The sequence below is a fragment of the Bos grunniens genome, chromosome 24 (assembly GCF_055505025.1).
Source record: "Bos grunniens cultivar Pamir isolate PY7600 chromosome 24, Bosgru_T2T1.0, whole genome shotgun sequence".
Classification (NCBI taxonomy): domain Eukaryota; kingdom Metazoa; phylum Chordata; class Mammalia; order Artiodactyla; family Bovidae; genus Bos; species Bos grunniens.
The window spans coordinates 50,616,547-50,629,559 of NC_141188.1; the positions used below are offsets into that span (position 1 = coordinate 50,616,547).

A 13,013-nucleotide genomic window follows, 5' to 3' on the forward strand; every position below is an offset into this window, starting at 1 on the left:
AAATCTAAAGCCATTCTAAAATTTAACTTTCATTTTAGAAATCTCAGTAGATGGGTTTAACAGAAAAAAAGATTAGTAAACTAAGGACAGATTAATAGAAAATATCCTATGGAAGGTCAGAGAGAAAAAAAAAGTAAAATACAAAAAACAAACAAAAAAAAGAGCCTAACAAATATATGGGACATAGTGAAAATGTTAACAGAAGTATAACAGAGACCCTTGAAGGAGAGAAAAGACAGAACAAGACAGAAATAATGTATTAATATAAACCAACAATGGCTGAGAATTTTCCAAAATTGATGGAAGACATGAAACCACAGATCTAACAAGCAGGGAGGAGGGAGGAAAGAGGAAGGAAAAAGGTACAAAGGGAAGAAGGAAGGAAGGAAAGATACTCCTGAGCACATTCTAAGATGCTGAAAACCAAAGGATTAAAAAAGAAAAATGCAAAAGTATCCAGAAGGAAAACCCCCCCCCTTTTTTTTTTTTTTCCAAAAGAACAACACTAACACTGACAGCTTTAATCTCAACAAAATGAGAACAACCAGAAAAATAACAGAATGGTGTCCTTAAAGTATGGAAAGAATTTCCGCCAACCTAGAATTCTACACCCAGCACACCTATCTTCCAAAAGTAAAGGAAAAATGAAAACATTTTCAGACCAAAAAATAAAAGAGAATTGTCATATACCCACAAAACCCTCAAATAAATCTATACGGATTTATATCTATTGACATAAAAAGAAGCTCCTGAGTACTGCTAAGTGAAAATAACATATAAATAATATCACTTACATAAAACTGTGCATATAAATCAATACACACAGAATACTCTACTCTGCTAAGATTTTGATCTTATCACAAAAGATAGCAGTGATTTTTTTTTTGCTATTCTCCAAAGTGGTTTTAAATACAGAATGACATACTTAAACATATAATATCAAGTGAAAAACACAGATTGAAATAGTGTATTTAATATGTATGCAAATGTTTATCCAAAGAAGAAATAACAGAAGGCAAAATATTAACAACAGCTTTAAAAAGGTTGTGGAATATGAACAAATACTGCCTTTTTTACATTTTAGTATGCTTTCCACATTGTATTAATAAGTATTATTCCCAATTTAAAAATGCTATTTTTGTAAAAACCCCAAGGTCACTTAAAAACTATATCATAATAACTGCATTGATATCATTGTTACACAAAATTAATTTTCAGCAAACTGTCACACAGGTTTTTGAAAGTCAGCTCTATTTAATACAAAATTCTCAAAATCTATGGTTATAACTGAAGAAAAAATTCAAGGCAACTATTATAATAACACCTCTATCATTACCAACATAATTTGTTTTTAAAAGCAAAAATATTTCATCAAAGACTGTTTTTGGCAGAGTAAGTTAAATGGGAGTTAGCTTACATGGAGCATATCCATAAGCTTGATTTAAAAACAAGCTTGTCATCACTCATTAAGCTCTTGTACACCACTTGTTTCACAGATATATTATCTCTAATTTTCAAAGCAACAATGAAATGTAACTATAATTATCCACATTTTTTAAGGCATACATGTCTTTCCAATTGTTACCAATTTGAAAGTAAAGTATTTGAGAAGTGAGGTCCAAAGAAGGTAACATTTATTGACAGAAATAATGAATAATGACAAATGCTAGGCACTGTACTGGATATTTCATGTTATCTGACTTTTCCTCATGAAAATTCTGCAATTTAGATTAAGAAATTAAAGCTCAGCTAATAATTAAGTAGCAGAGCTATAATTAAGACCATAAAATAATTCCAGAGCTCAGGCACTTTACCATTAACACAAGGTTGTTATTACTAACTTGAGGAGCTTCCGAATATATTTTCCTATTAATGAGTAATAATTATTCTAGTTAACATAACCAACAACAGCATCTTTTGCAACTGGCAAAGGATGAGTGATCCTATATTCTCTAGGACCTATACGTGCAACTACAAAACAAACAATATTTGGGGTTTCTCAGTATTTCAAAATTTGCAAAAAGAACAAGCTCTATGTCTTAGCAGAGTCCATTACCATGACTGCAAATTACACAACCATGTGTCTCACTGCTGGTAACTGAATGGTACCCTCCAGTGGCATCAATGAGCACCAAGAATAATTAGTACTATTATAATTATCATCATCAAAAACATACCACTTCATTAATTCAATTCATACTGCAGTAACAAAATTTGTTAACAGAAATTTTAAAATAACTGCCTCACATTACACACACACATATACACACACACACACACACTCGTTTTTCCTCCTTACCTAAAGATCTGCAGACTGAAATGGTTGCCTCCTCTAGGAGCTTCAACTCAGTACTGGAGAAAGAGAAGAAAGGTAATTAATAACTATAACACTAATCATGTTCCTAACTATAACACTAATCATAATCCACCTGCAATGCAGGAGACCCCAGTTCAATTCCTGGATCGGGAAGATCCCCTGGAGAAGGGAAAGGCTACCCACTCCAGTACTCTGGCCTGGAGAATTTCATGGATTGTATAGTCCATGGGGTCACAAAGTGTTGGACATGACTGAGCGACTTTTACTTTCAATCATGTTCATACTAACCAGTTAAAGGAATATATAAAAATAAACATAAGAAAAACTCAGAAGGAAAATACAGTGTACATTGGTAAATAATAACATCAGCAAAATAAAGCTTCTATTCTCAATGTAATTAAAAAATTTACTATAATTCTCAACATGAAACGCCTAAAAAAAAGCAATTGGGGTGCACTGCCTTTTAGGTACATAAGCAGAGAGGAGGGGTGGGACTGGAGGGACTTACAGAAAAATTCAAGAAAGGTATTTCCAAACGCAGAGCACAAGGCGGGAAACTCATGTGCCCAGCTTCAAGGGAAGTACTTATCATAGGATTAAACTTCTTTAGATAAATGCCATTATTTTTTATAATATTTTCAAACAGTTCAAAACAATGAAAAAGAAACAAAGCAAGAGACAAAACACATATATAAACTCCAATAATTTATAAATATATAGAAAAACGGAGGCAGATGCAAACTGACACAGAGACAGGAGGCATAGACAGAGACAGACATAAACCTCTTAGATTTAAAAAGTAGGGAAGCTTCATGACAGTGGATTCAGCAGTGGTTTCTTACATATGACACCAAAAACATACGCATCAAAAGAAAACAAATGGACCACACCAAAATTAAAAACTTTTGCATATCAAGGGATACTATCATCAGAGTGAAAAGTCAAACCAACCAAATGAGAGAAAATATTTGCAAATCATATAGCTGATAAGGCATTAATATCCAAAATATATTTTTAAAAAACTCTGACTCAACAACAACAAAAAAGCAATTCAAATATCTGCAAAGGATTCAGATTTTGCAACTTTATGTTTCCAAAGACATAAAAATAGCCAACAGGTATAAGAAAAGAGATGTTCAATATCACTAGTCATTTAGAGAAATGCGGATCAAAACCACAATTATTACTACTTCACATCCATTTTTTTTTAAAGAGAAGGAAAAGAAAATGAAAAAAAGTGTTGGAGGGTATGTAGAGAAGCTGGGAGCCTTGTGTACTGCTGACGGTTATGCAAAATGGAGCAAGTACTGTGAAAAACAGTATGCCAATTTTTCAAAAAATCAAAAACAGAACTACCATATGATCCAGCAGTGTATACCCAAAAGGATTAAAGGCGCAGAGTCGGAGAGATACTGTACACTGATACACAGCAGCACTACTCACGACAGCCAAAAGGTAGAAGCAACAAAACGTCCACCAAAGGATGAACGCTGGCACAAACTTCGGCCTTACAAAGGAAAATCCTGACACACGCTACAACATGGATGTACACTGAAGACATTACGGTACGTGAAATAAGCCAGTCACAAAAAGACAAATATTGTATGACTCCACATATGTAAGGTTCCTAGAGTAGGCAGCCCATAGAGACGAAGTAGAAAGGTGGTTGCTGCTGGCATGTTTGGGAACAGTGAGGTGGGGAGCAGGGAGATGGCAAGCTAGTATGTGGTGAGTATGGAGTTTCAGTTGGGGAAGATGAAAAAGTTCCCAAGATGGATAGTGGAGATAATTAAACAGCAATGTGAATGTACATATATCACAGAAGTGAACACTTAGAAATGGTTAAAATGATACATTTTACATTATATGTATTCTGCCAGAATTAAAACACAGTGCATTCCAATTCAACGGCTTACTAGCTGTGTAAACTTGGGATGATTTAACTTTTAGCTTTCTCATACATAAAACAGAAATTATTAAAAAAAAAAAAAGTACCTGCTTCAAAAGGTGTTGTTATTATTAAATTATGTAATATAGCACTTAGAACAGTGCCTGGCATAAAGTAAAACCTCAATGATAGCTACTACTGATGCCAAAATGCAGTACTTTTTTCCCTGTTAATAAATAAAAATAATGCTTTCCGCTTGTGTAACATAAAAACTGAAGTTTTTCAAAGCCCTTTCAAATTTATTAGCATATGAAAACCTTTTCTAATGAGCAGGACAGTTAAAAACCCTATTTTAATAGATAAGCAAACAGAGGCTTCCAAGGAGTTTAAGTAACATTCCAGGAATCAGTAGTCTAGGAAGAACAAGAACCAGCCTTTAACAGCGTGGTAACTGGTTTGAAAATGTTGTTCTTTTCTGCCAATACACATGGCACACGGCAAATCCTCCACATGGGCAACTCTTTCAGGGCGAGCTGAAAAATCCCTACCTCCCAGGGTGCTCTGTTGTTGCTGCTGAAGCATATTTTGAAAAGAACAATCCATAAGTACGGACGCCTTTGACAAGAAAATTTTAGAGAAACTATGAAAGAAAATGGATTACTTTAACGGTTTCTGTAACTATGCTGTCCAATATGGTAACCACTAGTTACACGTAGTAACTGACCACTTGAAATGTGACCAGTCCAAACCGAGATGCACTGGAATACAAAATACATACCAGATTTCAAAGATTGTTAAAAAAACAGAAAATACTTCATTATTAGTCCTTATGTTCATGAAATTGTAACTCTTGGGATATGTTGAGCCAAATAAAATATACTTTCAAAATGAATTCCACCTGTTTCATTTTACATTTTTAATGTGGCTACTAGAAAACTTCACATACATGCCAGTCTAACCTTTTATATCTATTAAAGCTACTCCAGAACTTGTCTCCCAGCAACTGAAGTCAGCATCATGCATAAGAAGTGTTGTTCAGTTCAGTTCAGTCACTCAGTCGTGTCTGACTCTTTGTGACCCCATGAATCACAGCATGCCAGGCCTCCCTGTCCATCACCAACTCCTGGAGTTCACCCAGACTCACGTCCATTGAGTCAGTGATGCCATCCAGCCATCTCATCCTCTGTCGTCCCCTTCTCCTCCTGCCCCCAATCCCTCCCAGCATCAGAGTCTTTTCCAATGAGTCAACTCTTCGCATGAGGTGGCCAGAGTACTGGAGTTTCAGCTTTAGCATCATTCCTTCCAAAGAACACCCAGGGCTGATCTCCTTCACAATGGACTGGTTGGATCTCCTTGCAGTCCAAGGGACTCTCAAGAGTCTTCTCCAACACCACAGTTCAAAAGCATCAATTCTTCAGTGCTCAGCCTTCTTCACAGTCCAACTCTCACATCCATACATGACCAGAGGAAAAACCATAGCCTTGACTAGACGGACCTTTGTTGGCAAAGTAATGTCTCTGCTTTTGAATATGCTATCTAGGTTGGTCATAACGTTCCTTCCAAAGAGTAAGAGTCTTTTAATTTCATGGCTGCAGTCACCATCTGCAGTGATTTTGGAGCCCCCAAAAAATAAAGTCTGACACTGTTTCCACTGTTTCCCCATCATACACACAAAGCTAGAACTAACTACTTCAGTGAATATGCTATTACCTTAAGAATCTCAAGAAAAGAAAATGAAGTCGCTCAGTAGTGTCTGACTCTTTGCGACCCCGTGGACTGTAACCCACCAGGCTCCTCCATCCGTGGGGTTCTCCAGGCAAGAATACTGGAGTGGGTTGCCATTTCCTTCTCCAGGGGATCTTCCCAACCCAGGGATCAAACCTGGGTCTCCTGCATTGCAGGTAGACACTTTACCCTCTGAGCCACCAGGGAAGCCCCAAATTATATTCATATTCAAAGATAAATATTTTTTCAAAGTAAATCTTTAAAGTTTCTTCTAAGATTGAAAAACTCTTAGCCAAAATTACCTAGAAATGATTGTACAGTCCAACTGTTCATATGTCCCTGGTCTTTATCCCTGCATTAGGTATTTCTGGAGTATCTGCCCACCACACATTATCTGTCTGCTGTCGTCCCTTCCCTTTCTTCTACAGTCCCACCAACTTACTCCTCAGGGGTGAGCAGAGGCAGATAGGCTTGTTCAGCCTGACCCCACTTCCCAGCCACAGCTGACTGGATCAGAGTCTAAGCTATGCCAGAATCTTCGGGAATTTGGAATTGAGATGGAAAGACGGGTTATCCACATGGCTGGAAATGGGCTGCCAAGCTGAGGGTTACAGGAAGCCATCCTCTATCCATGGAGTGGCAGAGATAAACAAAAAGGACACTCAGGATTCTAATTCTTAGGACCAGCTCTTCCTAAAGCCTAGCTGTGTTTCTGGGATTCTACGAGACAGTCCTGTCTCTTCATCACATAAGCCCCTTCCTTTTACTGACATATGCTAAATCAAATTGATTTCTGCTAATAAGCAAAAGACTTCTAATTAACACATCACTGTGGTCAGATTTAATAATACACATTAGTAGTTGGCAACAAGTAGGAACTATGAATTACTCAGTTTATGGGTTACTTGGGCAAAAAATAAAAATAAAGAGGTATAAAATGCATAAGATTGTAAAGAGTTTTATGAGGTTAATAACTAGACCACATGTATAAAATCTGTTTCACTGGTATGTCTACTTTCTTCAGTCAGTAACACTCTCTTAAAACCAGCTGGAACCAAGAGCTTCAATTATACACATGTGGCTATAACCTTCAAAAGCTTCAGAATTTACTTGTTCAACAAACACTGCCTGGGTGCCCAGGACATGCCGGGCTCTGTGAAATATGCTGTCTCTGCCTCCAGGCTACACACTGGAGTGAAGAACCAGACTCTGGTGCAGGGAAAGTACAGAGATCAAACCCAGCCCTATGCATGAGCTTCCGGGAGGTGCACCCAACCCACCCTATGAGCAGTTAAGAAAGGCATCCCGGAAGAAGTAACTGTCCCGAAGGAGGAAGAGAAGGCAGCTGGGCAGACAAAAAGGGAAGACTTTCAAGACACAAGGAATGTGTATGCAAAGGCATGGCAGTCACAGACAGCCTGGCAGATTTAGGGAAGCAGAGGTTAGTCAACACTGGAGAACAGTAAACTAACTACAAGTCTGGAGAAATATACCAGATGGCTGGAGTACAGAGTTCAGTTTCTCAACTTACACTCAACAGAAAGGTACTGAGTGTTCACAAAACAAAAACCAAAACAAGGTTCTGGTTTCTTTTGAATACAGTATTAGCCTGAAAAAAGAATTAATTCCAACATGTATCAGTGAGGATGGTTTGGACACCATTTCCTTCAGGGAACCACCTCTGATTACCTAAGCCCTGGCAAGAAGCCTGGTTTCTATCCCAAAAGTACTCAATCATGAAACTGAGCACCCTGTAGCAAGACAAACCAGTTATCTATGTCCCCCACTAGACAGGGGGCTCCTGGCTCATCAACACAGTCCCAGCCTAGTACAAAAGAGGCACTTAATAAAAATGCACCAAATCAATGAAAGCCTTTTGTCAGGCACTTAAGAGGACAAAATTAATTCCTTTCCCATCCCTCAGGAAACACTTCACATTCTCTAGATTTCAAGGCAATGTCCACCCCCAAGTTTAATTTTTTATTAAAATATTTTTAAAGACACCTTTGTTATTGTTGTTCAGACACTAATTCAGGTCCAATCTTTGCGACTCCACGGATTGCAGCATGCCAGGCTGCCCTGTCCTTCACTATCTCCCAGATTTGCTCAAACTCATGTACACTGAGTTGGTGATGCCATTCTATCATCTCATCCTGTTGTCTTTTCTCCTCCTGCCTTCAGTCTTTCCCACCATCATGGTCTTTTCTGATGAGGTGGCTGTTTCTACCAGGTGGCCAAAGTATTGGAGCTTCAGCTTCAGCATCAGTCCTTCCAATGACTATTCAGGGTTGATTTCCTTTAGGATTGACTGGTTTGGTCAATCTACCTTGCAGTGGTAGAGACCCTCAAGAGTCTTCTCCAGCACAATTCAAAACCAGATTTGTTTCCAAATGTAAAATAATATATCTGGTCACTCAGGGAACTATCCCACCTTTGTTGGAAAGCTCTGTTTGGTGGTGAGCCGGCCAGCATTGCCATTCTGCGATTAGGCTCCTAGGGCCTGGGTCCCCTACAGATGGCCACGATCCAACACAGCTTATACCCAGCCACCACATCTCCTCAAAAAGCACCACCACAGGTCACAGCGTCTTGAATGTCCAGACTATAAGCTTCGTGAGAAGAGGGAAAGTGTCTTCTTCACCCATGCCTTCCCCCACCACGCCTGATACAGTGGCTCAGCCAGAAGAAAAACACATGACAGTTACCTATGAAATTAAGGATTTACAGAGCTCTGTTTGTTGCATTTTCTGGACTCTGAAGTGTTATTTCTACAAAGGAAATCAGCCAGGGACGCCCTTGCCAAAAGCAACACACTGACTGTTATAATAGAATTCCTTTCCTCCTATCCTCCAATTTTCTAAACTTCTTGGAACATTTTAAGAATAATCTTCTTTCCCATTTGCTTGATTTAGAGCTAAAAAGGGGTGGTAAGCAACTGGGGTGGTTGGTAACTGCTGCCGCATGTTACAGGCATCTATGCACAGTACTGTTGAATTAAACAAATGAGCTCAGATGTTCTGGCAGCAGGCAACTAACAAATCATCATTTGCAGTAAATAAAAGTAAAACTCAACTGAAAAATATGCCTGTTTCCAAGACAATTACAATTAGAAACTGAATACTGTTTCTGAAAGCAACAATGCTTCTGGGGCACCAGAAGCATACAACAGGGGGGCAAAGAAGCAGCAGTTGAATATTCACACCAATACAGATTAAATAAATTAACATCGCAGACGTCTTCAAACTTCCTGTATACATTAACTCCACAACCAGGTCCATCTGAAACGTCATTAATGGGAGATTAGGAATAAATACTGAAAACTAGTCACCTCAAGCAAACATTTGCTAAGGGAACTAAACTCTAGATAAACAATCTTATTGATCTAAGGATCAGGTGTGGCTCTGTCCAAAGCAATCCCTGTATGTGAGAGCAAACCAGGCTCCTCCTTCTCAGAGCGCTATCACTCCAGCAGCAACAAAACCAGATGGATGCACAGAACAGGAATCTCAGTTTTACAGGTGACATCCCCGTGGACAACAGGACCGATGGAGCTGAAGAGCCACGCTCGAGAATCTGTCATGCACATGGGAGTGTCTGAAACTGGTCTAGGGCTTTGTCCAGTTTTAAGAATCTCCACTGGCTTTCCTGAAGATAATTCAGTGAGGGAATGGTTATCAAGATTTTCAAAACTTCAGGAAAGTTCTTTAAACATTACCACAGCCATTTCTGGGCTGTATCCTAAGTCTATCCCCTTCTCTGCTCTGATTTCATGAAGAGACTATCCCTCGGGAGAGAACTGTCATCAACACCAACCTCTCATTCTCTACCCACTCCAGTGAGAGTTTCCACAACAAAAGGCCCCACTGAGTATCAGTAACACGGCTGGACGACTTCTAAGTTATGTCTCAAATAATCAATGTCATCTCCGCCACCTCTGCTGAGTGTACCAACATTCACCATGAGAAAGCCATGAGAAAGTAAGTGGGGAGAGTAGGTAGCAGCGAAGCCCTGCAAGGTAAAAAAAAAAAAAAAAAAAAGCAAAAGAGAGAAGAACTTTAATACCACCTTAAGGAGTTTGGATTTTATCCTACATAAACTAGGAAACCAATAAACAGACACTCAAAAATATACACTAACAGAACTCTTAATAGCACCAGCAAGGTGCTTCAGGTATACGATGGTTAAATGTCTTCAATCATCCTCAGATTTTTAGCAAAAGACAAAAGATAATGTGACCAGCAACAACAACAATAATAGTGCCCCCAGAGGTGCCTACAACAAAGCCTAACCGTGTGCTCACCCAGCAACCACTCTAACTGACCAGTGTTGCCCACTGTTGGGCCAGTAAGCTTGGATAAACCACTAACTGGTACTAGAGCAGAACTCAGTCAAGTACATTATCTTTAAAAATTCTAGTTGAATTCCACTAAAATAATACACCAAATTGGAACACTAGGAAGAAATAGCAACGGAAATAATATGGATGACTCTACAGCCACTAGATTTACAGGCTGGTCACTTTCAATTCTTGTACCCCAAGTGTGCTACCTCTCAATTTAACCATTACCATCAATTAACAAACTCATTCTGGCATAAGATTTCCAACCATTCCCATTACTGAAGACAACGTATGCCCCCATATATGAAAAATTCCAAAGCCACATATTTCAATTCCAGCTTCCTCATTCCAATTGGTAGGACTGGCCAAGATACTCAGTTTCCTCACGTGTAAATGAAGGTAAGAATGCGACTATCTGATAGGATAGCTCTGAGGGCTACATTATAATGTACTCGGAAAGTACAGGTTTTTGTGTGAACGTAAGTTTTTATTTTTTTGAGATAAATGCTTAAGAGTGCAATTCACACTACACAGAAAGTACTCAGCACTCAGCTCCACATACGCAACAACAAATGGAAACAAATCCATGAATGTTAAACTGTCAACTTTGCATTTATTTATTCCTTAATGCATCTTATAAGTAATCTACCAATCTTCACCTTTCTCCTCTCTACAGGGCAGAGGGGAAGTAGACAGCATAATGTAGTAATTTTTGAAGTAGTTCTACATTTTGAAATAGCATCAAAACAGCTATGTCAAACAATGGCAGATGATCTGCTTTGATTTTATTTCCAGTAATATGTTATTACAGTAGAATCACAACCCCAGTGGATTACAAAGGAAATCAATATTCCTTATTCACCTAGCAAAACTTCTCAGTATTAAATGATGTTTAATAAGTGGCAGAAAAGAAACTTAAATCAAGGCAATTTTTCTTTTTTAAAAAGGAAATTGATTTTTATTTGTTACTGCAAAAACGAACTATGCTAAAACCACCATGAGGTAACGCTAAACACCTATCAGAGCTGTTAAAATAATAAACAAGAGTGATAGCATCAAATGCAGGCAAGGATTTAGAGAAACCGGATAGTACATACATTACTCAGAGAATGTAAAATGATACAGCCACTCTGGACAACAGTTTTGGCAGTCTTGTATAAAACTAAATGTTTACCACATAACCTGGTAATTGTACTCTTAAGTATTTATCTCAAAGAAATAAAAACTTACGTTCACACAAAAACCTGGACAAAAACCTGGACACAAATGTTCATGAAGATTTATTCATAAAAACCAAAAACTGGAAACAATCCAGATGTCCTTCAATAGGTCACTGTTTAAACAAACTATAGTATATACACAGCAGAATACTACTCAGCAAAAAAAAAAAAAAAAAAAAGGAGTAAACTATGATATACACAACAACTTGAAGAGAACTCAAGGATACATGCTGAGTGAAGAGCCAATCTCAAAATGTTACATAGTGTATGATTCTAAATAACCTTCCTGAAATAAAAAAAATCATAGAGACAGAAAACTGATTAGTGGCTGCCAGGGTTTAGAGATGGGGAAGGTAGAAACAACGGATGAACCTATTTTCTAGGGCAGGAGTAGAGGTAGAGAATGGCCATGCAGACAAAGGGCTGGGGAAAGGGAGAGTGGGATGAATTGGGAGTTGGGGCCGACATACGTATACTACCACGTGTAAAACAGCTAGTGGGAACCTGCTGTAAGGCAAAGGAGCTCAGCTCGGCATTCTGCGGTGACCTACAGGGGTGGGATGGGGGTCCCATCAAGAGGGGTGGGATGAGGGTGTTTAGAGGGAGGTCCAAGAGGGAGGGGATATATGTATACATACATAAGTGAATACAATGATTCACTTCATTGTACAGCACAACATTGCAAGCATTATATTCCAATAAAACAAAAATGGGTGTGGCTATGAAGGGAAAGCACAGGGGAGCCCTGCCAGGATGAAATAGTGATGCATCTAGTTGTGGTGGTGTTTAACGTGAAACAACTGTCCAGAGCTCCGCATGGCTTCCCGCGTGGCTCGGTAGTAAAGAATCTGCCTGCCAAGCAGGAGACACAGGTTCCATCCCTGGGTTGGGAAGATCCCCTGGAGAAGGAAATGGCAACCCACTCCAGTATTCCTGTCTGGGAAATTTCATGAACAGAGGAGCCTGGCAGGCTACAGTCCATGGAGTTACAAAAGAGTCGGACACCACTTAGTGATTAAACAACTACTACATGCAGACGCAAATGAGTCCACTAATTGCCGAACTCTCAATAATCTTTGAGGCTTATACCAATGTCAATTTCCTGGTTTGGGTCCTGAACTAGAGTTACAAAAGATGATATACCACTGGGGGAAACAGGGAAGGATGCAAGAAATCTCTCTGTACTTTTTTTTTTTTTTTTGCAACTTCTTATGAATCTATAATTATTTCAAAATAACAAGTTAAAAATCATAAAAATAAAGGTATAAAAACTTAAAACAGAAGAATTATATAAATATATACATTTTAAAATACATATATATAAAACACAGTCTTGCTTAAACAAGACTATGCTGTATGAATGACTTTGTAACTGGCTTTAACCACTTAACATGCTGTGGGTTTTTCTGTGTCTATAGACACTCGTCATCGCGGCCTGTATACTGTTCCAGTGTGCAGGTGCACCATTTTCATTTGCTTGTTCATTCATCACATCTCCTTACTGGCACTTAGATTGCTAGCAAT

At 38.6% G+C, this 13,013-nt stretch overlaps 1 protein-coding gene across 10 annotated transcripts in view; it reads right to left on the reverse strand.

The window, feature by feature from the left end:
* DYM (dymeclin) overlaps positions 1-13,013 on the reverse strand; it is a 393,514-nt gene that overhangs the window by 334,871 nt on the left and 45,630 nt on the right. For all 10 annotated transcript variants that reach the window (XM_086373423.1, XM_086373422.1, XM_086373425.1 and 7 more), the window contains one exon: positions 2,300-2,352. In XM_086373423.1, the coding sequence (XP_086229549.1) occupies positions 2,300-2,352 (53 nt within the window). The remainder of the gene's footprint in view (positions 1-2,299; positions 2,353-13,013) is intronic.